This window comes from Columba livia, chromosome 3 (assembly GCF_036013475.1).
Source record: "Columba livia isolate bColLiv1 breed racing homer chromosome 3, bColLiv1.pat.W.v2, whole genome shotgun sequence".
Lineage (NCBI taxonomy): Eukaryota > Metazoa > Chordata > Aves > Columbiformes > Columbidae > Columba > Columba livia.
The window spans coordinates 101,440,880-101,468,652 of NC_088604.1; the positions used below are offsets into that span (position 1 = coordinate 101,440,880).

Sequence of the window (27,773 nt, forward strand, 5' to 3'; positions counted from 1 at the left end):
AAGTGACACGCTTGCTCGGTGGCGTTTGCTCCTCTCAAGTGGAGATCTGAACTTCTTGGTAGGGCAGGAGGGAGGTGGACGATAGCATATGTTGCACCCTTACCCTTGCGTGTGTGTGTGGGGGAATTGCACATTTTCTGCACAGTTGCCAGACCGCTGGGCTGTTCACAGAATCACAGAATGTCAGGGATTGGAAAAGACCTCAAAAGATCATCCAGTCCAATCCCCCTGCCAGAGCAGAAACACCCAGATGAGGTTACACAGGAAGGTGTCCAGGTGGGTTTTGAATGTCTGCAGAGAAGGAGACTCCACAACCTCCCTGGGCAGCCTGTTCCAGTGCTCCTTCACCCTCACCGTGAAGAAGTTTCTTCTCAAATTTACCTGTAACCTTCTATGTTCCAGTTTGTATCCATTGCCCCTTGTCTTATCATTGGTTGTCACCGAGAAGAGCCTGGCTCCATCCTCGTGACACTCACCATTTATGTATTTAAAAGCATTAACGAGGTCGCCCCTCAGTCTCGTCCAAGCTAAAGAAACCTGTTCTTGTCTCTTCAGCGATTCTCTGCTAGAGAAAACGGCCATTAGTAAGCACAAACCAGGGGCAGGACCTTCCCTCTCGCCCCTCTGCTAGGAGGGAGCCCGACAAAGAGCGGGGCTCTCTCCCGGCGCGGGAGGCCGGGGGTCTCGTCCCCGCGGGGGCGGGCTCGGGATGCCGGCGGGAGGGAGGGTCCAGACGTTGCCCTCCTCCCTTCCCGCCGTGGCAGCGGGGCCGGGCCGGTCCCTCCCCCGCCACATCGCCCTCCCGCCGGCGCTGCTGACGTGTCTGCTCCCTCCCCGCCGCCGGCGCCCGCCAACATGGCCGCAGCCCCGCCGCCGCCACCGCCGGACCCCCGGCTGCTCCTCGCCCTGCTGCTGCTCCTGCCCCCGCCGCCCTCGCTCCCCCGCGCCGCCGCTGCCGGGCCCGACCTGGGCCGCCGCTTCGCCGAGCGCAAGCGCTGCGCCGACCCCGAGTGCAGCAGTGAGTGGGGGCGGTGGGGACGCTCTGCATTCCGGGGGGACTGGGGGTGGAGGGGTGACCCCGGCCCGGGGGCGTCCGATGGGGACCGAGGGGGTCCCTGCCCGGTGCCGGCGCTCGGTGAGGCCGCGAGGCCGCCCCCTGCCCCCGGGAAGTTGTTACGGGAAAATGTGCAGACGCCGCATGTCTGCTGGGGGCATTTCCCAAAGCCCCCGTGGATTTGGCACAGAAAGAGGTGAGAATCGGGAAAATGGAAAGGCGGTGCCGAGACGCGGCGTTCCTCTGCTCCCAACCAAGTTTTCAGATCCTCACAGCTCCTTTTTTTTTTTTTAATTATTTTTTTCCCCCTGCAAAAACCTACTTGTGCTAAACCCGCTTTCTGGGTGTTGTTTGTGCATTGAGTGATTTCAAGGCTGATTCGCGAGGACATACTTGTCATCTTTCAGCCCATCTAATTTTATATTAATAATTAGCTTTGCAGTACACTTCTGAAATGTAATTCTCAAGTGCTTTGTCGAACGCTTGTCTCGATCAGTGAGTTTGCTTTTTTGTTTTTTAATAACCTCTTATTTTATTTATACTCCTTATCTCTTGGCCCAATCTGGAAAATAGCAAACTGGTGCGTGGTGGGGCAGTCTTGTTTTCTACAACTTAGCAAAGACCCCTTTCGTGAAACTGTTTTGTTATTATTTTTGAAGTAATACTCTGCTTTCTTCTCACAGTGTTAATGTGCCGAGGGAAGGCAACTCAGGACTTTAAAGGTCCAGATTGTCGCTTTGTAAATTTCAAGAAGGGTGAAGCAGTGTATGTATATTACAAACTAATAGGAAAATCCACCGAGCTCTGGGCTGGAAGTGTAAGTACTGTAACGCATTTGTTCTGTTTGCTCTTCTTGGCGCTTTCTGTTGGCGAGAATGCTTAGCGTTCTGAACATCACTAAATGACATAATGAATGCCATTTTGTCTGAGACTAGTGTGAAATGGGATGTGGTTTGATCAAACCTAGGGTATAAGTGCTGTAAAAAATGAGCAATGCTAACGTGTGCTAAAAACAGCTCAAAACCAGACTTTGTGTTGAAGACCTCCCGTTGCAGTAATGTGAGTGGTGGCCCCTGAGCCTGGCTGGAAGTTGTCTCCCTTCCCATCTAGGCAGGCTTAAGCCTGCACTAGTGTTTGCCCCTGGCATGGGCTCATCCTGAGCTCAGTGTATTCCTGCTGCAGATCATTCCATGTACATGTTTTAATCACGTTTCTCTTCCTAATATTCAGCTGTTGTCTTCCCCATCTTAGCTAAGCTTCATGCAGAGTTGGAGGAAAAAAAAAAGTAGTAAAACTGAAAAGAATGAAGGTAAATTAGTTCTTTTACAGGTCTCTGTCTTTAAACTTTAGTGATACATTGTAGCAGTTTGCAGAGTAGTGGCCTTGTGGTCTTTGGGCAATCTGAGGGCATGATGTTACTGCGCAAGGAGGGTCCCCTTACTTGAAGTTATTTCATAGAAAACCTCTCTTGGCTTTCATGATAAGCACCTTATTTGCCCCTCAGTTCAAGAAGGACAGGGAACTGCTGGAGAGAGTCCAGCGTAGGGCAACAAAGATAATTAAGGGAGTGGAGCATCTCCCTTATGAGGAAAGGCTGAGGGAGCTGGGGCTCTTTAGCTTGGAGAAGAGGAGACTAAAGGGGGACCTCATTAATGTTTATAAACATATAAAGGGTGAGTGCCATGAGGACGGAGCCAGGCTCTTCTCGGTGGCCAACAATGATAGGACAAGGGGTAATGGGATCAAGCTGGAACACAAGAGGTTCCACTTAAATTTGAGAAGAAACTTCTTCTCAGTGAGGGTGCCAGAGCACTGGAACAGGCTGCCCAGGGAGGTTGTGGAGTCTCCTTCCCTGGAGACATTCAAAACCCGCCTGGACGTGTTCCTGTGTAACCTCATCTGGGTGTTCCTGCTCTGGCAGGCGGACTGGACTAGATGATCTTCTGAGGTCCCTTCCAATCCCAAACATACTGTGATACTGTGATTTGCCTAACAGAAGCAGAACTGAGATACCCTGGAGAAAGAGCAGTTTTTGTGGGCTTCCCATGAAAATGCTGACAGTCTGGAAGTTGCTTAGAATTAGTCCCTCTTGCCACTTCCGCATGCTTCCCTTACATACTCTTTTGTGTCCAAATAATTTACTTCAGCCTCCTTTCTTACTCTGGTCTTCTACAAGGGGTAGACAATTGCCTGCAACAGTGGTCTAGGCTGTTCAAAGCCACACCTGGGTGTTGACTGTGGGACTAGTGGTTTAGTGAAAAGCAGGATGTATCACTTTCTCTAACCTGTTCAGGCTGGGTGTGGGAAGCCAAGCTCTCTCAGCAGGAACTGAATCCAATTAGAGTGATACAGAAGAGAGCAGAAAACTGCAGCACAGGGATAAAGAAGGGTTTATAATTGTATCATGCTGGTAATTCCCTCCTGACATGTACTGTACCATAAATAATCTGGTTAATTAGCTGGTACAGGTTTCCAGGGCTGCCAGGTCTTGAGAGGCAGAGTAGCAGCGTGGGGCCAATTTTGCATCTTCTAACACAGTATAATGCAGGCTGCAAGATCAGACAGCAGGCTTGAGGTAATTGCTGAGTTAATATTCAGTTTACCTACTCACTGATAGGAAGCTCCTGCAACAGGTGTGTCTCCAAGTTAAAAGGATGTTTGCTTTGAATTTAACAAATAAAAGCTGAAGTGGGCAGGTCTAAAAGAATTGCAAAGCTCCATTTTATTTTTCACTTGTGTTGTGCTATTTTCTATGTTCCTTTTAGGACAGCGATGACAAACCAATTCCTTTTGGCTGGTGGCTATAATACTTGTTTTTTCCCTGGTTTGATTGCTTCTGCATTAATCGTAACACTGCAACGACAAGTGTGCAGATGCTGCAGTGGGGTCAGAGTACCTGCCCTTGCACTTTGAGTAGGGCACTGGTGTGCCTGACCCTGTCCCTGACTTGCAGATAGCGCTGGGGTCTCGCTTCTGCACCGTGACTTCCCGTGCCAGATTCTGCTGAGCAACTTGATTTATGCAGACCAGCCGTGCCTGCTGCCTGCAGACTTGGAGCTAGGGGGGGGCTGTTGCTTGCTAATTAAAACCAGACTACCTAGAGAGGTCTGTGATCAAGCAAATTCCAGTGGAAGGCATGTTACCTTCTGCCACAGGCCTTTTGGGATCTCATCACATGACTTTGTGTGCTTGTCTGTATCATTTGATCCTGTGGATCTTCTCTACTGCCTTTTTTTTGTTCCACAAAGTTTTGGGGAAAAGTATTTATTAGGGCATAGTGGAAACTGTGAAATCAAGGGATAACTGGTATTCTCATCTTCTGAGGGCAGAGGCGAGGGGAATGTGTGTACAAGGAGCTTCAGCTACTGCAACCTGGGGCTTATTTATAACAAGTTGAAAATACAGGCTTGAATCCTGAAGTCAGTTTTGAGGAGCCATGAGAAATGCAGCACAATTTCTGACCTGAAGGGAGATGATCTGATAAGAAAGGAGCCTTTCCCTAAGTCTGAAAAACCTATAGCAGTTGGGTCTGGGCTTTATTTGCCTTTGCTTTTCTAATTCACTCTGTCCTTTTCAAGCCATTGTTGATTTTTTTTTTTTCCCTGTGCCAGCAAATATCCTGTATTTTAACAAAACAGATTCTTTATTTAGTGATCCCAGTCTTGTATACTGTATTGCTTGCAGAGCTCCCATTAAAGTCAGTGAGTATTCTCTATGTGAAAAAAATCTGGAACCCAGCTATAATATATATACAGCATGCAGTTTTTAGCAGAGCTGTCTAAATTAATAAACCTCATTAATAAAGCAAAGCCAAATGCTTGGACAATATTTTGGTTGTCTAGGAACTCTGTTCTTTGCTAGGTGTGTCCACCAGGCTCTAATTGCCTGGATTGTCAAATCTGCATAGTGATAGCATGCTATTAATATTGGCTTCTTGACGGCCGTTGTCAGAACTCTCATGTGAGAGCATTACTGTGTAGTTCTTATCTAGTGAGTGATAAGAGAGATTCTTGTCTTCCACTATTGCCTTGGCTTAGCATGTTGACTTGCTTGAAATTAGCCATCTGCAACCCATTTTCGCTTGTATCAGTCACTGAAGAGCAGCAATGCATTTGCAGGGTTTACACGCAGGTTTTAAAATAATAGATTATTACCTCAGGTACTACTTTGCATTTTCCTAAAATCTGCTTTAAGGATTTTTTTTTTGTCCTTAAGCTACAAAGCGGGCATATTTCAGGCTATAATATTGTGTGTGGGTGTAAATCTTATTAGTTAAAGATCCTTTTCTTACTATTTGAGAAAATACTTGAGGCATATGTGGTGCCAGTGAGAGTGCACAACAGCAGTTAAAGCGCATGAGCCAGGGTGCCTGGGCTTCACTCCCAGCTCTCATAATAGTTTAAGTCAGGCTTTAAAACGTGAACAGTAAAGTGTAACAACTTCACAGGAGTATTGCGAAATGTAAGTATAAAACCTCGATGAAAACTCTTGCATAAACAAGGTATTGCTAATCTTTTATTCACTGTGTTAAAATTAATTTAGAAATACTTAGGAGTGAGTTTGTGTTTGTTACTAGTATCTGTAATTAGGATTTTAACATAGTCACATAATTTCAAAAGCTTCTTTACTGCTTTTTTGTGTGTGTGTGTGTTTTCTGGCAGGTTGGAAGTGATTTTGGATATTTTCCAAAGGATTTACTTGAAATAAATCATAATTATTCCGACGAGGAGCTAGAATTACCAACAGATGTAAGTCTTATTTGTTATTTTTTAACCGGACTTCTTACCATTTCTTACGGCAGCATTCAATAAAATCTCTGAAGAGGAGAATGGGAATATCAGTGATCCTTAGTTACCTTTTGTTAGTAAGCAGCTACATATATGCACACATGTGTCAGGGGGTGGAATGTTTGTGCACCTATGTATGTGGATGGGTGTGTAAGCATCAGCCCAAAATATGAGCATTGATCTCTCTTTTCTTGAATATTCTGGTTTTCTGCTAACAAAATCTGTTTGGATTGAGCTCTAGAAATGCCGCTAGCTGGCTCGCACGTAGGCTGCTCAGTATGTATTCGGAATGGTTTATTTTTCCCAAACTTTCAAAGTTTAAAGTACTATCAGAAACAAACAAAGCCTGATACACTTAGCCCTTTGATTCTAGAATTGGTCCTTCAACCCTTGCACACATAAATACCTTTCATGCCCTGACAGCTGGAAACTCCAGAGTTGTGTGAGTAAAGCCTGTTTGTGGATGGAGCTTCAGACCTTTATGAAATCATGTTCAGTGGCTTGCATGGCTGTTTCATTTATTTTCAGAAGTTGTGTGACAGGGAGCTTTGGAGGAATTGGTCATCTGAGAAGAGACCAGCTGGAAGAGATTGTGACAAACAAGCTCAGTGATGCTTTTTTCTTCTCCTCACTGGCATGCAGAAACAGACTTGTTCTTAATTCAGGATATGTATTAGGAGTACAGTCAGTTCCATTGCTGACTTCCAGTTTGTTCCTCACTAGGAGGTCTTTGATGGAGCTAAGCCATAAACTTTTTATTTAGTTCTTGAGCAAAACTTCCACTGATTTCAAAGAGAGTTTTGGTTGAGGACTTGAGGGTTTAATTCTGCATGATCAATATAATTTACTTTTCTGCTTCATCTCTCTCTAACCAACAAAATGGATTTGGTCTCATCACTGTAATAAAGAAAATAATATTTGTGACTACATATTGTTTTTAATTTCAGGAAACAGACTTTGTTTGCTTTGATGGCGGGAGGGATGATTTTGATAATTATGATGTGGATGACCTTTTGAAGTCATTGCAAGAGACGATAGCAGATGAAGGGGAAACTGAATCAAGTGGTCCAGGGACAAAACCAGCTGAAGGAATTGAAAGGGCTGAAGAGACAGCACAGGTTGATGCAGTAAAGTCCCTTGATGCTTTGGAGACAGATAATCTTGAGCTAAGCACAGAAAATGACAAGGAAGCCCTCGCCATGACAGAGCAAGTAGACAATTCTTTTGCAGAAGGAACTGAAAATACTGGGGAACACTCCAGTGTCAATAGTTACGAAGAAAACTCTCAGGGAGATCAAACTGCACATGAGCACTTGAAAGGAATGCTACATGGGAAACTAAAAGGGCTAGAAAGTGAAAATACCAAAAACATTAGTGTTCCTCAGGGTGAAGCCAGTCAGCTTGACAAAGAGAGTGCAGAAGTCAATGCCTATTCACTTTTAAACAGAGAGCTCTCTCTGAACTTGAAAACAAAATTTGGCTCAACTGCTGATGCTGTTGTATCAGATGATGAGGTGACTCGCCATGTTACATCGCTGGAAGATGATTTTAATGAAGATTTGAGCATTAATGCTCCTGATGCAGAGGAGGAGCCAGACTTCGCAGATCAGTCAGAAGAAGTCCCTCTACTGTCTTTTACATCAGAGGAAGAAATTACATCACCAGCGGATTTAGATGGTGATGAAAATGATGATGTTGAGCCACCAAATCATGAACTTGATGAAGATACAAAGGGTGCTACAGAGCTAAATAACCAAAGAGACAAGGAGGAAGAACACAATTCAGATGTATTAATTCTTAAGGATGCCTTCAGTAAGAGCAAGACGTCAGGTCACAGTATAAATGTGGACAGGTTCGAACCTCAACAAACAAAAGAAAAACAGGATGAAGTGATGCTAATTAGTAAAAGAGAAGCACCAGCAACAACTCAGCCTGAGGATCTCTCCAAAGAACTCCTTAGAAAGGAACCTGTAGGTACAGTTGATCTGGGTTCAAAAGAAAAAACAAACAAAACTGAACAGTCTGAAGAACAGCTCATAGTTGATGGCACTGAGTCAAATACTGAAGAGCTGAAGAGTACAGCTGTGCCTGATCCTCATGTTTTCCCTAGTCCAGGAGATGGTCTGGAGTCCAAATCATCTGTTAATAGCAAGCAAGATGCTTTTAAACCACTTGCTGGTGATATCAACAGAAGTCCAGAAAGAATGCCGCTTGTTCAAATACAGAAAGATGAGAAAAAGTTTGAAGATGACACCTTGGAAGAGTTCTTGGAAAGTGATTTAAAGCACACAAAGTTCTGGGAGAATACAAAGGAGAAAGGAAGAGCTGAGGACAAGCCTTCTGTAGTTCCAGTCAAACCAGTGGAGGAGGTAAAAAATGTATCTCAAAGTGATGTAGGAGGTACTGACCTCTTAAAAGAGAAAGTGGAGCATGGAATGCCTGCTGTGGAGAAAGAGCTTCTAAGACATGAAGAAGGTTTGAAACAAACAGGGGAGACACATAATGAAAATCAAAAAACCACCTCTTTTAACAAAGAACCTGAAATGAAAAGGGAAAACATGAAGGAAACCCTTGCAGGAGAGGGAGACCCAAGCTATAGAGGAGCTGTCAAGCAACCTAGGCCATGGGAAAATGAGACGGAGTATTCAGAGGCAGATAGGAAAGAAGAGCTTTCAAGAAATCTTGGCAAGATGACAGTGTTTGAAGAAAGCATTGAGAAAATTTCCTCTGAAGAAAAATCAAAAAGCACTACAGAGAATACTAATACAGAGACTCTTACTCAGCAAGGAACTGCTCGTACTGAGGCCACAGATTCAGACAGAATTCTTGGCACAAATTTAGCGAAAGAAAGAACAGCAAGACCAGAATTGCAATCTGAAGGGCCAGATGCTGAAGATGACCCTGACCTGAAACAAGTAGAGGAAGAGCTCCTGGAGGATGAGAATGCTGCAAGTGCAAAGCTCTCACAAGCAAAGGCTGCAAATGTACAGGGTGATACACTAAATGTTAAAAGTACAAACCCTGAATTAGAAGTACTAAGCAAAGCTGTTTTGGGAACTGCAAATCCTACTTACAAAACAGGAGAGGAGGCTAAAAAAATGATCAGCATGCAAGATACAAGTGAGACTGGGATCAAAGACGTTGATGTACCGGTGAGTGAAAATGCTAAATTGGATGAGGTGGAACATGTCTTGGAAGATGAGGAGGAGTCTTCTGAAGCTGAGGAACCATCAGCTGTGAAAGAACATAATTTCCAGTCTCCTTACAGAGAAGACAACGACTTTAACCAAAGGAAAGACCATCTCCCAGAGGGCAGCTCACAGAAAGACTCAAAAGAGGTGCAAAATTTAGAGCATGCAAGAACTGACCACCAGCCATCTGCGCATTTCCCCAGCCCTGCTGACCGCTCAGCAGCCACAAATGACACTGTGACAGACTTCAGTGAGTCTGTGAAGCGGCTCACAATAATGAGAGATTTTCTTGATGAAAAGCGTGTAGCACGTCTACGAAAGTACCTTGGGCTTCAGCACATGTTTAGGGTAGAAGCCATGTTTTACGACATGAAAGTAGAGATGGAGCTTGCTCGAAAGGCAAGCCATAATAATGAAGATCTAGAAGAAGCTCTGGACCGCATACTTGAGTTTTCAGAATCAAACATCATGGATGTTGTGGGAAAAGTTCTGGATTCCAGAGTGGCAGAAAATCAAGAGGAGGTGGTGAAAGAGATGGATTTGTATGATGAGGAGAGTGCACTGATGGATGATATTCAAGAATTAATATATTCTTTAAGGAGTAAATATTCATCAGCTAGTGAGAGCGTCCCGCTTGCAACTGTTCCAGAACAGGAAGATGATCAGCCACCTGTTCAAGGTAGGATGTTAAACCGGTTAATAAATAGATGAAAAGAACGTAAAACCATATCCCAGACAATACAATACAGAGGAAAGGGTGAGGGAGCAGAATTAAAAGAGGCTCTGTGGAATCCACTGGGATTTTGCTTATTTTTAATCCATATTCTCTGGCGTTGTGATGGGTCTCCAAGGACAAATCCTGAGATAAAGTGTTGAGCTCAGCATGTTTTCTTATGGGACAGGTTCAGTGCAAGAAAGTGGGATCTGTGCATGGGTATGGCTAGAGGGAGCCATTCAGGCCACGTCTACACCTCCTCTCAAGAAACGGGGTTTCACATACACTAATGTGCTAAATTTTCTGGAGGGTTAAGACCAGTCTGTTTTGCTGAACTAATTATGAAGATCCAGTGATTAATGCAAAGTCCAGGCACTAAAACCATGCACCTAAAATCTTGTGTGTCCCTATCATCATGTTTTTGCCCACATTCATAAAAGTGCCTAAGTAGCAATACGGGCTAAACAGATCTTTTGATGTGGGAAGAACCAGTGGTCAAGTCTGCTGCAAACTTGCTTATTTTTTCTAATTAATGTGCAAGGTGGTAAGTTACACTCTTAGCAAGGGTCCTTTTACAGTGGTATGGGTTATGTAATTTCTGATAAAGTCATGAACAATGAAAATATTTCACTGTCTTGTCAGTGGTTGATATCTTACATAAATTCTGTATAAAATTGAATTAGATTCTACTGAAAGTTGATTGAGAATATACTGGAAGCAATATGTAAGCTGAAGCATTTAAAAAAAACTACAAAAAAGCTTTGTCAAATACAGTATTTCACTGGAGACAGCTGTGGGTAAGAAATACACACTAGCTCAGTGCTTAATTCATGTCTCCCTGTCTGTCACAGATGCTGCAAAAGAGGCTGAATATGACAGAGTTTCCATCAAAAACCCAAATGTCGTTGATGAGATCAATGAGGAATTTCAACAGCTTGAAGATAAGAAGCCAGAACAGTCAATTGAGGAGGAGAGGGCTGTTAATGTTCCACCTGAGCATGAAGAGACCAACTTCTCGGATAATAGAGAAGCTGAAGACGGGTACGATAGCGACAGAGGATCGTTGCTGGAAGATACTTCCTTTGGGTCAACTGATTCTGGACAGAGTGCTAAGGAAGATATTGCTGCAGGTAACCTTTCAGAATTGGGTTGTTTTGTACTTTTGCTCTTAAAGAGGAGCATGGTTGAATGTTTGTTAGTGAAAAACCTTGGTAATTGTGTAATATTTTCATTGTATGTTGCTGTAATCCTAATGGCTTTTACTAATCCGTGACAGTCCCTCTAGTGGCAGTATTGTCTTCTTACCACTCATCTCAGCAGAGTGGTTTTTCTGCTTCCTATTTGCACTATAGAAATAAGTGTCAGAGCTCTGTGCTTGGGCTGGTGGACTGTGTCTCAGAATGGTAGTAGATAAAGAGCAGAAATCACTGGAAGCCTACATACCATCAGCCCAGGTATCTTTGCAGGGGGACTGACAGTCGAACCATTAGGCTATAGAGTCATGTGCTTCTTATTCTTTTTAACCTGCGACTCTGGGCTATATTACTTTCCAGGAAAGATGGAGTGTAGCTTCCCTTGAGCAATTCAGTAATTTCTGGCTAAGGTGTTAGTTGGAGTAGGCAAAATATTTTACTCTGTTCTGCTGAGGCCTTTTCCTTCTGGAGCAAGTGTGCTGACTTGTGCTGACTCATCATTATGCCAAGGAGGGATCCTATTACCATCATCTTCCCAGCTCTGTTTTGGCATGAACCTGCCTTTGATTCCCTTTCTCAGTGCTAAGCCAGCTTTGCTGTTCTGCATTCACCCCCTGTTACGCTCAACAAATCTTGTCCACACTGAGCATTTAGAAAAAATTCAGGCACATCTTTCTTAGCTTTTGTACACTACTGAAGTACTGTACCATCCCCATAGTCAAATGCTTTTTAGCAGCTTTTAAGTTCTGAGAGAAGCGTGAGGTTGAATGCAAAGATACCTTATGGATTTTAAATGGCTGGGGGATTACTTACATGGTTAAGCACTTATATGTTCCTTTCCTTCCTTAATGGTGGTTAAATACTCTTCACCACGAACTGCTATGGGGACTGCTTGAACTTGCTGAGAAGAAACAGGGCGGATGATTTAGAAATGCTGGTCACAGTGGCCGTTCTACAATGTAACAACAGGCTGGGCAGGTGGTTATTTCAGGCTGTGAACCTGAATTCATGGCAACAGTAGCAGTGAGAGGAGGAAGAGGCCGGCTTCAGGCCGGGGTAGAAGTGGGGGTAGTTTAACACCTACGCTGTGCTAACAGTACTGTAGGAGATGTAGATTTGTCAATTATGGAATTGAGTGTGTAATTTTGTTGTTGTTGACTTGCTGTTGAAAGAGATGTCTGTGCTGTCCAAGGCAGGCTTGGCAAAGTTACTTTGGAAGTCTCTGTCCCTCTCTGCAGCACCTTTTCTAAAGCAGCTTGTGGAATATCGCTATCCTTTCTGAGGACTTCTCCCTCTTTCTTCAGTGCCCCGAAGAATGGGGTACTGTAATTTGAAATCTCACCTAAAATGATGCAGGAACCGCCATGTGTTCTGGGCTCCCCAGTTTAAGAAAGACAAGGAATTACTGGAGGGAGTTCAGCGAAGAGCTATAAAGACGATTAGGAGGCTGGAGCGCCTTTCTTATAAAGAGAGACTGAGAGAGCTGAGTCTGTTCAGCCTCAAGAAGGCTGAGAGGGGATCTCATCAATGTTTATAAATATCTCAAGGGTGGGTGTCAAGAGGATGGGACCAGACTCCTTTCAGTGGTGCTGAATGATAGGATGAGGGGCAAAAGGCACAGACTGAAGCACAGGAGGTTCCATCTGAATATGAGGAGAAACTTCTTTCCTTTGAGGGTGCCAGAGCCCTGAACAGGCTGCCCAGAGAGGTTGTGGAGTCTCCTTCTCTGGAGACATTCAAAACCCGCCTGGACACATTCCTGTGCGATCTGCTCTGGGTGAACCTGCTTTAGCAGGTGGGTTGGACTAGATGATCCCCAGAGGTCCCTTCCAACCCCAACCAGTCTGTGATTCGGGGTGGGGGGGCGTTCAGAAGTGGGCTTCCGTTGCAGTGAGGTAACCCCTCTGTCGGTCTCTCCCCGCAGGACGCGGGGCGGATCCGGACGCCGCCTCCCGGGCAGCCCTGAGCGAAGCGACGCCCGCGGCGCGCGAGCTCCTGCGGCGGGTGAGTGGCGGAGGCGGCGGCTGCGCATGCGGGTGGCGCGCGCCGATGACGCGCAGGGCGGGGGGTGCGGGGGGCGTGCCGGAGGCGCGGTGCGGGGGGGTCACTCGGGCTGACGTGTGCTTGCGGGTTGGCTCGCGCCGACATGGACCCCGCGGGCGGCGCCGCCGAGCGGCTTCTGGAGCCCCCGGCGGGGCGGCTGCTGCAGGTGCGTGAGGCGGGGCGGCGCGGAGAGGGTTGTCGCGCGCCGGCGGCCGGTGGCAGCTGTTAACGGCTGCCCCGAGGGCTCCGCCGCTCCCAGCCGGGAGACTCGGCGCCCCGAGGCGGAGGTTGTCCCGCGTCCCCAGTGGGTCGTGTCACCCCCGCCGTACCCCGGCCCTGCTCCCTTTGCGAAGGGGCCGGTTCTCCTCGCCCCCGTCCCGCGATGCCGGGCGATCCCGCGGGAGCCGTGGCGGCAGCGGGGGCCGGGATCGCTGCCGGGCCTCTCGCCGCTCCCCGGCGCTTGTGGGGAGACGATGCTTGCGGAGGGACCTGCTCGCCCCTGGGCCGGGGTTTGCGGGGGGCAACTGTGCGGCCGTATTGTAATGTCACGGCCCGGGGGAAGGCAGCGGTTTCCGTGTGGCTCGTACAGGTTATTTTCCAAGTGACCAGTCTGTGTCAGCCCTGTAAGCTGTACCAGGTACTGACACCTTTCTCAGGCAGTTGCTGCTCTCTGGCCTTCAGATAGACGTGTGACGGGACACATGACGTGTGACCCTGTGACTGGGAAAAGATCTGAGCCGTTTTTAGTGGATTGTTACGAACGTTCAGATGTAAACCTGTTTGGGTTTTGGTCTTGTTTTTGTTTGGTTGGTTGGTTGGTTTTTGGTGTGTGTTTGTTTGTTTTTGTTTTTTTCTATATTTTTCCATCCTTCTAGATTTATTTTGCAACAGATCGGATAACTGCTCGTGCTGTGTAACGCAAAATGTGTGTATCAGCTCATTTTGGTGTAGCTGTTCTTTGCCAGCAGATTGTTGCTGTCAGGTGTCTTTCAGATAGTCAGGCTTTTGAGTTGAAATGCTGGCATCACGCTGCTTTGTGGTTTTCTTCATTTTCGGTTTTCAGTTTACAGAAAGACTGCAAGAAAGCTCTAGATGGTTCTCTGCTTTTACAAGGGGAACAAAAGCCTTTGGCGGGCTGCTTATTTTGCTTGAGTATTTAAATAAAAACATATTCATAGTGGTCAATGTTGTTGGTTTTCAGTTGGTTGCTACCCTGCCTGAGGAAATTCGTCCTGGGCCTGATTTCCATGGACTTCCATGGGAGCCTATTATAGTCACTGCCTTAGTGGGAATTGCCACGCTTGCTATAATTTTCTGGAGAACCTGCCTTTCAGTGAGTATACTTCATACTTGCAAGCCTGCCGCTATTTAACTTCCTGAGCAGTCTTTTTTACGGTTAAATTGTTTCAGCATTACTGATGTCAAAGCAATGTGTAGTCTTTTGTGGGTTTATTTTTTCCATTTAGAGTATTAACCTGAAGTAAATGCTGTGCTTATTAGCTAAAGTAAATTGTAATTTTCTTCAAGCTAAGAAGTGTTTCCTTTAACCTATTAATGGAAGATTTTAATATTTTTTTTTTTTAGTAAGGGGCAGTTTCAAAAGCAAAATAGGGGAGTATGATGTAAATAAAGAAGGCTGCAGGAAGGGTCAGTGTCTCTTTGAAATGAGAAGCCTTCCATGTGCTTGAACCTGTTGCTAACTCTTGCCAAACAAGCAGTTAGTTCTCCCCACTTAATATTGCGCAGCTGCTTGCAGGTGCCACGTTTAGAAACCTAAACACCTGATCTTAATTCTCACAGGACAGCCCCTTCCCCACTCTCCTCACTCTGCATTTGTCCTCCTCTTTGCTGCATGGATAACTTCTGTGCAAGAAAAATACCATCACTAGCTCTCAAGTGTGCCAGCGCATCTCCTTGTAAATTGATAGATGAAAATTAAATAGGACAGTTTATTTCACAACTGTCCATTTCAGTCATGATGTGCTCTGGAAGCCTGTGGAATACTTTATCTTTGCTTGACAAAAATACATTGGAACTGAATATTATCTGTAATAACAATAGTAGGTTTTTTTCTTGCTTAGTTTTGATATTGGTTGCAGTAGGTCAGTTTCAAATGCAAAGTAGTCTTAATATAACAGCATAAAAAGAAGGCTTCTGAAATTAACAGTGTTAGTTTCAAAATGCGCAACTATATTGTAAATGTACATTGCTTTAGATGGATCAGAACTGGGATGCAAGTGTTTTTTGTGTTTGCAAGTTTAGGACTGTTGTTTGATGCAAATTGGCTTAATTTTCCTTGTTGCAAATTGGATGTGGGCAGTTACTGGTATCCTTTTAGTGACTGAGTAAACAGATGTTTACCAAGGCTCTAGGACAGGGCATTAACCCAGAAGCTTTTATTAGAAAATGGCTTAAGCTTGTTTGTAGTGTTATTCAACACGCTTGTTGGCAGTGATGGATGTGTTTTCCATATGCTTCTTTAATCCACGTGTAGATGGTGACTTTTTTCTATAGGAAAAATTAATAACATTTTTCACTTTTTTTTTTCCTTCTGTAGGTAAAGAGTAGAATATATCAAGGTAAGTTTCTCTGTGCTTTTCAATATACTTGATGCATAGGCATGTAGAAGTTTTGAAGATTGTTTCAGAGGATCAAGTGTCAATCTTTGCTCCCTTTCAAGAAAAATGCTAAGTCTGGGCATATGATATAAGCTACGCTGGTGGATGATACATATTTGAATCTGAGGATTTTAATTTTGCTTTCAATAATGCTTTGATTAGTAGAAACAATGCAGCTCACACCTGTAAATTAAAGAAAAAGGCAAGGAAAAGCTCTGCCTTGTTCAACATAAACGTGATATGCTGGTTTACTGGTACAGCAGCAGCGGCGCAGAGTTTGCTTTGGTTTTCTCACTAGCAGTAAATCTGCTTTTGCTTGTTGCTTCTCACAAAAAGCAGTAGCTAGTTCCTCTTACCTTTTTGGATTGAGGGTAGCCTGAAACTGCCCGCTGTGCAGTTGCAGATACCTTCTGAATGTAGAGCTAAAATGCAGGTATTCTTGTGGCTAGTACACTGCTTTTTACAAGGGCTTTTCTCCAGCTTCAAGTATATAAGATGTGTTGAATGGAAAGGAAATAGAATTCAAAGTAGGGCAGTTGCTGAAATTCATAATTGAATACAAAACAAAAATATCAAAGAATTGTCTTCACATGAACTCTCTGCCTGTTTCATCTTCACAGACCATGCTACTTACCTGTCATTCCACTCTAGTTTCATTGTAGTTATCCTGCAGTTCCTTCTATATAATTGATACAGAATTGGTGAGCTGAAAAAAATCCATCTTGGATCCGTAAGGAGATTTCTGTGCCGCAAAAAAATATTATTGGAGGGGGTAAAAACATTGGTATCAGTGTTGCAGAAATTACTTAGCAGCCTGCTTTTTTTTTTTTTTTTTAAAAAAAAAAAAAAAGGCATGTAGGTCTAATCCCCTTCTCCTGTTTAATGCTGGATAGACACTACTAAATCTAAGAACAAATAAATATTCTTCAGGCATGATAAAGTTCATGCTATTATTAAAATCTTTACCTGAAATGGAGGAATATTAGCAGGGAGAAAAACACATTAAGAAATGGATTGTGCTTGGAATCCCAAAGATAAAATGTATTATTTCCACTTCATCACAGTAGTAAAATTGGGAGACCAAGCTAATGCACGGATTCTTGCCCCCCTTAAACTACTGAGAACTGTCTTGTACCTCAGCAGTTGCATGTTGGCTCTTCTCAGAGCAGGAAGGGCTGGAGACCCTCTGGTCCAGGAGCCCTCCTCTGGGAGGGGAAGGAGGAGCAGCAGTTGCCATTGCAGCCCATGGGATGCAGTTGGAACAACCAGCGCTTCTTATTTGTGCTGCAGGGTTTGCTGAGAGGGAAGTGAGGCTTGGGATGTTCATATATGGGGGTGGTTTAGGATTTGAAAAAGAATGGAAATTGGAAGTTTCTCTAAATTAATTTGTAATAAAATAGTTTAAGTATTTTGGTTGAATCCTGTGGGTTCGTTGGTGACTTTTTTATGTTGAGAAACTAATCCATGTCTACAGAGCTGTTACTTGATCGCAGCCCTTTTGAGGTCTGTGAGCAGTAGTGTTTGTTAAAAAGCTGTGCAGTTCCTCGAGGCTTACAGATGCTGTCTGCTACCTGCAAATCTCTTTTCTGTTCTCAGTAGGTCTTTCAGAACTTTCATCCCATTATCTTTGCTGACCAAATGGTCGGTTTCAATACAGCAGGATGAGGTGGTTGTTAGGCAAGGTGTTGCATCTTCCTGAGTGTCAGAGGGACTGAGCCTGCTCCAACACCCTGCCAGTCTTACCCTTGAGCATACCTCATCTGTGTGTAGCCACAATCTTAGTCCACTCTGCTGTGCCTTCTCTGAACAGCTTCTGTGAAGTGGATGCAAGAACTGTATGCTTTGTCAGTGTTCAATGCTTTACTGTCTTGTTTTCAATCCTAATTTTAAATGAAAGCTGGACTCCTGCAGAAAGGGCTGACTGCCAGGGAATTGATGCTATCCTGATTTGTGCTTTAGTCCTTACTTGAATGTTCCCTAAAGAGGCAGTAATGATAGCTCTGATTTTTTTTCCCCCAGGACGTGAAGTAGAGTTACTGTAAGCTTTCTTTTTCTTCCTAGTGACTGAAAAGCAACTTGCTGAAAAGGTTAAAAACCTTCTACAAGAAAAAACAGAAATCTTAGCAAAGATGTCAGAATATGATCAAAAGGTATTTGTTCTAGGTTCTTGTCCTTTCCTTTCTGATTGTCTGCTATTGATTTAATGACACGGTCACAGTTTTATTTTCTCTTCTTACTGAATATCATATTGGCAATTTCCTCAGTTTTGTTTGGTTATTTCTGTGCTTAGATAAAAGAAGCAAAGGAATCTGTGAAAGTGGCCCAAGAACAAAAGGACATTCTCTCTGATGAAACTGCAGGACTTAAGGTAAGAAACAGTTAACTGTCTCTGTACTGAAAGCAAAAAACATCAATAAAATAACTTACTTTAGCTGGGTTTTTACTCTTGTTTTGGTTTTGTTTGTTTGTTTGTTTTAGGACACTGTTAAAGAACTGGAAGAAGCAAATCGTCAGCTAGATGACAAAGTAAAAAAATTGCACACAATGCTTGAAACAGAGAGAAAAAAGAACGAAAAGAAACAGAACAAGGTATGAGCAATCGCATTAATTCCTTATATTGTTCTTAAATTAATGTGCCCTAAAACCTGCTCACAACTTTGTGGGTGAACAGAGAGAGGTAGAGCAAACAAGATGTGCTGTCTCAGAAAGAAAACTGAAATGAAATTTCGAATTCATCCTAAGCTCAAGGGGGAGAATCTATAGATTGTTTGGGGGTGGTGGGGTGGGGTGTTGTGTGGTTTGTTTGTTTATTTGTTTTTTTTCTCTTGTCTAAAATTGTGATGGGTTTGTGTGGTTATGTGCTTTTATACACAAACAGATGTATTCAAGTCATGGGCTAGTCTAATACTTCCTAGCCAGAGCCAGAAAGTTCCTTAACAATGTGGGCTGAAGGTTTCAGGTTGACAAGAGATGTTTTCTTGTACTTAGAGGAAGGATCTAGTTTTATATAAGTGTGAAGATCTGTAAGCTGCCCCTCATTCTTGTTGTCCAGAGGTATTTATTACTACTTTTTTCTTTGTTATTTTGTAGTAATGGTGAGCTCCAACAAGTTCTTTGGACTTGTTTTGATCAAAGGTTGCTAATGACAGTAGCACGTGGTACTTTCATTCTAGACTGTGCAGGTGTACAGGGAACTTTCCCAGCCACGCATGGGCAGAGTCACAGGGGGAGGTTGATTCCAATGTATTGTCTATTTCTATTCCTTGCCTTGCTGATAAGGCAGTGCTGTGTTGCTGCTAATCTAATGGCTGTTCTAAATGAAAATTTGTTGGTGTTTTAACTTTCCTCTTATGCTTCCAAAATATACAGGTAAAGTAACTACACACTTGGGCTGAGGCATGTACAAGGCTAATACGCAATCTCTGTTCTTATATAGATCTCTGAAACCCAAAAGTCCTTGGAGAAACTTCAAGAGGCTGTCAGTGTGCATTCTGTAGAGCTTTCAGAGGTAAAGCATTATCTATACCCTCTTAGCAGTCACAGGTACAGGTTCTGGTACCAGGGAAATTTGTATCTAGGTTGTAATAAAAAAAAACTAGCATGGCAGATTCCAGGTTGTTTGTGCATGTGTTCCTTTCCTGTTGCTAGTTAATACTCTTCCTCCATTACAGTCTGACTTTTGTCTTTTTGTTTCTTTTTCTTTTATATGTAGGTGCAGATAGCCCTTAACGAAGCTAAACTAAATGAAGAAAAGGTGAAATCTGAGTTGCATCATGTGCAGGAAGAGAATGCTAGGCTGAAAAAGAGCAAGGAACAAGTAAGTTATGCCCAAGACAGGCAACTTGGTTTCTCTTTTGAATGAAATGTCGGGGCTTTATTCCTGGTTTTCTGAAGTATAACTGCAGTGTGTCTCTGTTTTCTTAACATGTCAGAATTCCACATTTCATATTATCAAGATTAAATTTAAACTCCTTGTGCCTGCCTGCAAAGGCTTTTTGTGCAGGTGAGCCATGTGTCTCTCAGTACGAAGGCTTTGCCGGTTTCAGTGATTCAGTTTTGTCAGCAACTTCACAGAATGTCTGTGCTGATGTGGTGGTCACTGCATGATTGGGAGATTGCTACTTGGGATCGGGACTGAAGGAAGTCGTGGTAAAGAATTGCCAAAATGCAGTTCTGAAGCCAAAGTGAGGTGGGGAGGCCCTTTAGCCCTGAAATGTCATGATATTTCTTTTACAGATAGTTGTAAATATCTGTTTTCTTTCTCTGTATATGAAGTAGATGGCCTTTTAAGGAAAGTGGTTTGATTACTTCTGGACTGCAATTAATTCGTAATATTTTGAAGTGTGTAAGCAGTTTGGTTCTGATGTTGGGATATTGGCTGAGAAAACATCAAACTTGTAAAATCACCTAATATAAATTACAGAAAGATTCCCACCATCCAGTCCTACCAATGGGCTAGTGATGGGTGTGTTTAACTGTGAAGTCTACACTTTATCTGTGATTTGTGGTGATCAGTTATCATCAGAGCTACCAGTAAAATAGGCTTTATTGACATACACTCCATACTAAAAATAAAACAAATAATCACCTTGCCTTGGTGCTTCATACAGTTACTAAAAGAAGCTGAAGGTTGGAGTGAGAGGCACACCGAGCTCAGTGAGCAGATCAAACTGTATCAGAAGTCTCAGAAGGACATAGAAGAAGCACTCGCCTATAAGGAAAATGAAATTGAAGTAGGTTCTTTATAGCAAGCTTATTTTAAATATTACACATTGTAAAATACTTGGAAATACTTCATAAAATGCAGAGCGATTCCCCTTCAGCAAACCTTTGATTTCATTACTAGGTTTTAACAAACTGCATCATGCAGCTGAAGCAGCTTGACATGGATTCGGCATCTGAGGCCAAGAAGGATGGTGAAGGGCAGGAGTGGAGCACAGGAGACGATCTGGCCAATGGAGAGTTGCCAGGTACAGTCGTACTACCTGCTGGCTGGTATGCCCATGGCCAAAGCACATGTGCTGCTATGTTTGTGGCATGTCACATGGGGATTGAGAGGAGTCTGTGCGTGTGGGCTAAGAGACTGCCAGCTGTAGTCCTCAGACAATAAAAAATGTGTCCTAACTGAAGGGAGGGGCCATTAACAAGGCCTATAATTGCTTTTAGATTACTGTTTATGTAAATCATAAGTGTAATGACACAGTTTTAAAGATTGCATATAAAGGTTAGTAATTAAGAACATTCCAAAAGCTGAGAATCTCAGCTTGGTGTTATGCTACATTTATTTTTGATGTGAATTTTTAATGAGTATTATGCTTACCTCCAGTTAGATAATCAATTTACATATCACATCTTTTGAATCTTGAAAGACTGAAATAGATGTTTTCAAAACTCTTCAGGAAGTTTGTAATTCCTGATATTACATATGTATTTGCTACATCTTTGGTTTTGAAATATTTTTTTAACTTTCCTTTTCTCTAACCACACAGTATATGTGGCCTGGAAATTCCCACTTTTTGATTTTGAGATAGTATATCTCATAACAGATACTGCATTCACATTAATGTTGTGGTGGCTAGAACAAGTGACAAGAAGCAATAATTGGAATGCCTTTTGGAATAAATCTAAGAGTTCTGTTCTACTGGTCATGGAATTACTATTGTTTTTTTCCCCACCTTCCCCCTTTTTTTTTGACTATGTAGGTAGCCCTATCCCAGATTAAAATGTAAGGAGTGTTATTTTTAACAGCTGTAGAGTCCAGGGAATTTGGGTTAAAAAACAGGGAAAACAAATATATTTTTCTCTTCTAGATAACGAGAATGAGAAGATGAAGGCTCAGATTAAGCAGATGATGGATGTCTCCAGGGTATGCTGCACAAGATATCTAATAAATGCAGCCCCATTATTGCTGTGCCTAAGATTATAAACTTTCTGCTTCTCTTTTCAGGTAAAAACTATGTTATCCATAGTTGAAGAAGACAGGAATCTTCTGCAATCCAAACTGAGTGATGAAGTAGCCGCAAGACACGAGCTGGAAGGTAGGCTCAGCAAAAGAGTTTGCTTAGGATGAAATGCTGTTTGTGGTTTAAAAGTAAACAGTGTTTTAGTGGCATAATGGTTCTCATTGCAGTTTTCTTCAAGTCCCTCACCTACCTTTGCTTCTCCAACAGAGCAAATAAAAAAATTAGAACATGACTCCTGTTCGCTCCAGTCAGCCAAGGCTCGCCTGGAAAATGAATGCAAAACACTGCAGCAGAAAGTGGAGATTCTTGGGGAACTTTACCAGCAGAAGGAGATGGCACTGCAGAAGTAAGCCTTTCATTACTTTTCCATAACACTGCATATTTTGTCGTAGGCACTATCCAAATACTCTTTGTTCGGAAGGATCAAATAACTTGAAAATTGTATTTGGAACGACAGGTGGTGATTGCTGTTTCAGTATGGTCTGAAGCCAGTACCCCTTTTTTGACTTTTTCCACTGTACCAGAGATTCTAAAAAGACTGTTACTTTGCACGCACAAATATTGCCTTCTACTACTAAAAAATAAATGGTGCGGAGGGAAAAACAAACAGAAAACAACTTTTGGAAAAGGGAAATGGGTGGCTTAGTCTGCACATTCTGTGGTTGCTCTGTCACATTGTCTAGAAACGTCAAGGAGATTATACTGGCCATTAAGTTTTGTTTCAGTTACTCTGATCTCAGGTCAGCGAGTCTAATTCTCATAATGTAGAAACTTAGTATTTTAGCCTTGTGACCTTTTTGTATTCTCAAAGTGCTAAATTAAGGTTGAGTTTGTGGAGGCAGTTGAGATGAATGAATTGCTAGCAGTGAAGAATTAGTATCTGCGTTCATTCCTCATATATTTACTGACTGAAATGTCTGTAATACTACCTCAGCTTTGCAGGGAAAATTTTGAGATAGGATTCAGGGAAACTTTGCGTAAATTCTGTAGGAAAGCTTGAAATTGCGGTAGAGAAGCAATTAGATGTTGTAAGGTTCGGGTGTGTAGGCTGCAGGAAGCACAGGGCTGGAACAAGCTGAGGAATTGAGGTTACACAGCACCTCAGTAGCGAGACTGCCTGACTTTGTAACTTTGGGATCCAGGTGCAGTAACCACAATAATGGAGAGGTGAAGGACAGCCTGCCTTTCAAGGAAAACTTCCTCTTGGTCTCTCTGAAGGATTTCTACTTCTTCCAAAACTTCTAGGAAGTTACAGTGCCTGTTACATCTTCTTGATTAGAATGAAGGACTTCCTGCATTTTTTTTTTCTGGAAAACTAATTCCACATGTAGCAAAAGAAATGGATTATGTTGAACTGCCTATTAGCAATAGTCAACTTACTACTAGTTCAATGGTTCCAGTTTTGTGGGATAGCTCTTGTAAGTTAGGAACACCTTATGAACCTCTTAAATACTTCCAGAAAATGTAAAAAAATTAAAGAATTAGTGAACCATGAGGTTATAAAAAGATTGGTCATGTAATAAATTGCTATGGAGAATACTTGGGAAAAAAGCTTCTTTCCACACAGCTGGTGACTATGGAATGTATTTGTCATCTGGGCCCTAAAATTCTCCTTTTTTACTACACATGAATTTCTTCATTTCCCTTGGGTAGGTGTCAGTTCTGCATATTTCCTTGTTTGCATCTTTGTATATCTGGATTACTATCTGTAAGTGAACTACAGGATCTGAAGAGATGAACTATTTACAGTTGTTAGATTCTGACAAAACTTTAGATGCTGACAGAATTTTTCAGTCAAGATTGCATCCTTGATTGTCAGGTTTTGTACACAAAGGGTTTCAAAACACAGTATTTCTCTAGCCTTTAAAAAAAATCTCTTTATTTTTCCTCTGTATTCTCATGCATTATTATAGATTCTGATATTGTTGTTAACATGGGACTGCCTTGATTTTGAGTTGTAGTAGATGTAGGATGCTGGAATATATGGTGTGGTTTTGCTTTTTTTTTCCCTATACAGAAAACTGACCCAGGAGGAGTATGAGCGTCAGGAGAAGGAGCAGAAATTGTCTGCTGCAGATGAAAAAGCTGTGCTGGCCATCGAGGAAGTGAAAGTTTACAAGTAACTTCAGTTTCTGAAGGCTGTTGTTTTCTTTAATTTCAGCTACTGAAGAAAATTCATTTAAACATCCCTCCTTCTCCTCCTTTTCCTTTTGTACAGGCAAAGGATCCAAGATATGGAAGAAGAATTGCAAAAAACTGAGAGATCTTACAAAAACCAGGTAAGTTTCCTGCTTGCTGGTTCTGGTGTTACCTTTTGCTGGATTCTAGTAGTTGTACAAAATAAGCTACACTGCTTCTTTTCTTCTCAGATTGCCGCTCATGAGAAAAAGGCACATGACAACTGGGTAAGAGTGTTTTTTCTTTTCTGATGCAGACAGTTTGTATTTGACTTCAGGTTGGTGCAATTCATGCAGTTGACAAAACTTTCCCTACTAGCTTATTGCCCGCTCTGCTGAGAGAGCTCTGGCTGAAGAAAAAAGAGAAGCAGCCAACCTGAGACAAAAGTAAGTGCAGTACAAACCGTTTCTATTGCACTTTGAACATGCTGCGTGTTGCGTAGGAGAGAAGGAGCTCGAACAATGCAAGATGCTCCGTTAGCCCCCTTGTTCAGAATGTGCAGTACATATTTGAGTTACTAACTTTAAACTATGATTAAACTGTTTGATGGTTAAAATAAGGTTTCTTGGTGAAAGCTGTAACATTTTACAGTGTGGTTTGCTGTGTTACATTATAACAAATAGAACTCACACATATTATTTGAATAAAAACCCCTTTATTTTTAAAAATTAGATTAATAGAAGTAAACCAAAAAATCGTCATGCTTCAAAGACCGTTAATTGTAAAGCCAACTCCAGGCAGACCCGATCGCCAAGTCCCACCGCGACGAGGTAAATGCTGCTGTTTCTCCCAAGACTTTGCTCTTTGAGTCAGTATATCCTAAAAAAATAAGGCTACGATTCATTGTAGAAAAGTAAAGCGTTTATTCTTCTTTGGCATAGGGCCCTTAAGCAGAGATGGCTCTTTCGGCCCATCACCTGTGAGTGGCGGGAATCCATCACCCACACAGATGATAGAAGTTCCTGCTCGACCTCTTTCTGCTCCTCGAAGGGAAGGCTCGAGAGGCGAATTTGGTAAGCAGTGAGGCTTCCCTTCTGTGGTAACTATCCTATGCTACAAACCCAAGAATGCCAAGGTCTGATCTTGGTTCTAAGGATAGTGTTAAGTATTGATACAGATAAGGAGTTGGTAAGGTTTCGTGGTGTTTGTTTTGTGTGGGGTTTTTTTGTTTGTTTTTTAATAGAAATGGCTCAGGCATGTATTGATTAGGATCTCTGAGGTTCTTGTTTTCCTTATGGTACAGTGGTAGATGGCCCTCCTGTTCCACGAAGGCCACCAGAGTTACCTGGAAGGATGTCTGTTCCTGGTAAGCTACATGGCCTGCAACTTACTTGGTTATTCTTTCACTCAGAAATGTAATGTAAAGCCAGTGTTCCCAACCCAGGCATGGTAAGACATGCATTCGTGGCTCTATTTACAGATCTTGGGCCTGCTGTAGCGTCCCTGATCAGTAGTGGGCCAAGAACCTCCTCCCCTTCCACAGCACTGGATGGAGTGGTAAGATGAAAAACCCCAACCTTCAGGAAGCCTTTCAAATACATGATTCACTGTACTTCCTGCTGCTTCTTTAACTGTATCATGTTCTGTCTTGTCTATATCCTGTCACTATCTTTATTTGCTGTCAAAAAAAAAAAAAAAGCAACCCTCTCCCAAAGAGTCTGAAGCCCCCTGTGTCACTTCTGATTCGCCTTCATCTATTGAACCAGCTACAGTGAGTATTCAGAGGCTGGAGGCTGGATGTGGTGCTTCTGTGCTCTGATGGACAGGAATAACAGGCTTGGTGTTCTGAGCTGCTAAATAACAAAATGCTCCATGAAACTAACCCAGGGCTCGTACCTCTGTCTTGAAAGGTGTCTCTAATGTTGAGTAGTTCTGTCTGGTTTTTATAGAATTGAGGAAATGAGACCTTTCTTGTTAAAGACTGCAGGCAAACACTTTGGAGTGACTGCAACAATAATCCTAAGAAGCTGTCTTACCTGTGGTATTTAAGCACAATTCCGTGTGTAATTCCATTTATCAAAGGGGTGTCAACCAAGGACACTTCAGAAGCAATTGAACTTCTCTTTAGTACAGCTTCAGCTAAGAAAACTTGTCACCTCAGAAGGCACACTGAACACTCACTCCTACGTGGTGCAAGCAGTGTTGTGGGTGAAGGGATGATGGTGCAGTAACTTTCCCTGTTTTCTACTTGGTTTGTGTGTTTTGGGGTGTGTTGTTCTCTTTCCCCTCCCCATCTCTACCTCTTGGCCTTTGAGTGAGGGGTTGTGGTGGTCAGCAGTGCCAATACTTCTCTGATGCAGTGAGTAACACTGAACTATCACCTCATCTTGCACAGGCTAACCCTAGTCCCAAAGGCCCACCTTCTTTCCCTGGGACGCCTGTCATGACCTCCCCAGTGATGGGACCTCCGCCTCCACCGCCTCTTCGCTACGGACCGCCGCCAGCTCCTCTCCGTGGGCACTTTGGGCCTCGACCTCTTCCCGTGCCCCTAGGTACAGTTGTGTTGTGTGCTTAAGCTTCGCTTTGCTTCTCGGAAGCCTGCTGCAGACCTGAGAACTGCTGCCCCTTAGCACACAGCTTCCCCACTCTTCACAGGGTCTAGCTGTCCTGCTCGGTAACCTTGGACAGGTGGGTGGTTTCAGGCCTCTGAAATGCCAAGGTATTTTTCCTTGCTTAGTCTAAAATGGAAACCAGCAGTCAAAAGTCACTAGAACATAATCCGTGGCCTGTGAAGTCTGCACATGACAGTGACCCACCCCAGAGCTGCTCTAAAAACTGAAATGAGGAATGAGTCAGGAGCTTCACCGTTTGGGTTAAAGCAAGAATTCATTTAACTCTGTGTTTTCATTTCCTTCTAGTTCGCGGTGCTCCCTTGCCACCTCCAGCTGCACGAGATTTCTTACCTGGCCCACCCCTAGGAGTGAGAGATCTGCCTCCTGGCCCACTGCCGCCGCCTCCGGATCCAAGGGGCTATGGACGTGGGCACCCTCCTTTTCGACCCCTAGGTCCTCCGGGCCCAAGGGATTTCCCTTTGGGCCCAAGGGATTTCCCTCCGGGCCCGCAGCTACCCCCACCCCCGCCTGGTTCAAGAGACTATACACCTCCTCCTAGCAGAGACTTGCCTCCAGCGGGACCCAGAGACTACCCTGCAGGCCCTCCTCCACCACCAGGCTCCAAGGACTACACACAGCCCCCCGCCCAGAAACCCTGACTGCAGCGTCTGCTCAGCAGCTCAGCCGAATGGACTCTAGCACACTTCCTGCGGTCAGGATTTTAGGAAATGGTTCTCTATTCGAAGCCATTTGTCTCATTTCAGTATATTTTGGCTTTTGCGGGATTAATTTTTATCCAATTGCTACAGACATCTTATGTGCATTTATGATCACCTTAAACTCATCCATCCTCTTGGGCTGCAAGAACCTTCTTGTGATGGACTTGAACTTACTCTAAATGTGCAATAGGAAGGAAGTACCTGTGTGGCTAGTTTTAATTAAATGTAGCCTCTGTAACCAGTTGGTGAATGAACTAATTTGGTGGAAAATGTAAATCAAATCATTTCCTGTGGAAATAATTTTTAAGTAAAATGCTATCCTACCTGCCTTCTCCATCACGTTATTAAGCTGCAGTTACTGTAGGCCAGGGGTTTACATGAGGACTGTGAGGTGGTGTTTTTTGGTTTTGTTTTTTTTTAAAAGATGTCTGGTCAGAGATCAGAAGCACAAATGACACTGTATTCAAAGGAAAGTTATAATAAAAAGCAAAATTCCTTTTGCTAAACCCTGAAGGCTTTGCTTCAGTGCCATTTTTTTTTTTTTTTGCTCAGAAAGGACATTGTTTCAGTAATTAAACCAGAGGTGCTCCAGCTGGCACCAAGAACTGAATGACGGCTGAGTAACTGCTGCTGCCGCAGCATTAGCGACTGTGTTACCCTTACACCGAGCCCATCTAGCATGTTTCGGCTGTGCTTTATGTACTGAAGACAAGGAGGACAGAGCCATCCTCAGCTGGGCAGGACAGAGCTGGGCTTTGTT

At 43.3% G+C, this 27,773-nt stretch overlaps 1 protein-coding gene across 3 annotated transcripts; it reads left to right on the forward strand.

Annotated features, from left to right (window-relative positions):
- The first annotated feature begins 810 nt into the window (after window positions 1-810).
- On the forward strand, window positions 811-27,526 carry MIA3 (MIA SH3 domain ER export factor 3). 3 transcript variants are annotated; one of them, XM_065058541.1, is made up of 29 exons: window positions 811-1,018; window positions 1,738-1,871; window positions 5,716-5,802; window positions 6,789-9,711; window positions 10,599-10,877; window positions 12,865-12,944; window positions 14,185-14,316; window positions 15,541-15,562; window positions 17,663-17,751; window positions 17,892-17,969; window positions 18,080-18,190; window positions 19,038-19,109; window positions 19,314-19,418; window positions 20,212-20,334; window positions 20,448-20,571; window positions 21,412-21,467; window positions 21,549-21,639; window positions 21,772-21,910; window positions 23,582-23,683; window positions 23,783-23,843; window positions 23,934-23,969; window positions 24,061-24,128; window positions 24,415-24,512; window positions 24,624-24,755; window positions 24,986-25,048; window positions 25,163-25,239; window positions 25,382-25,453; window positions 26,078-26,234; window positions 26,601-27,526. In XM_065058541.1, the coding sequence occupies exons 1-29, from the start codon at window positions 856-858 to the stop codon at window positions 26,951-26,953; spliced, it is 6,027 nt and encodes a 2,008-aa protein (XP_064914613.1). In that variant the 5' UTR covers window positions 811-855; the 3' UTR covers window positions 26,954-27,526. The 3 variants fall into 3 exon arrangements, with proteins under 3 accessions (XP_064914613.1, XP_064914612.1, XP_064914610.1); XM_065058538.1 differs by lacking the exon at window positions 811-1,018 and adding an exon at window positions 1,082-1,250; XM_065058540.1 differs by lacking the exon at window positions 25,382-25,453 and having other exon boundaries at window positions 812-1,018.
- Window positions 27,527-27,773: the final 247 nt, after the last annotated feature.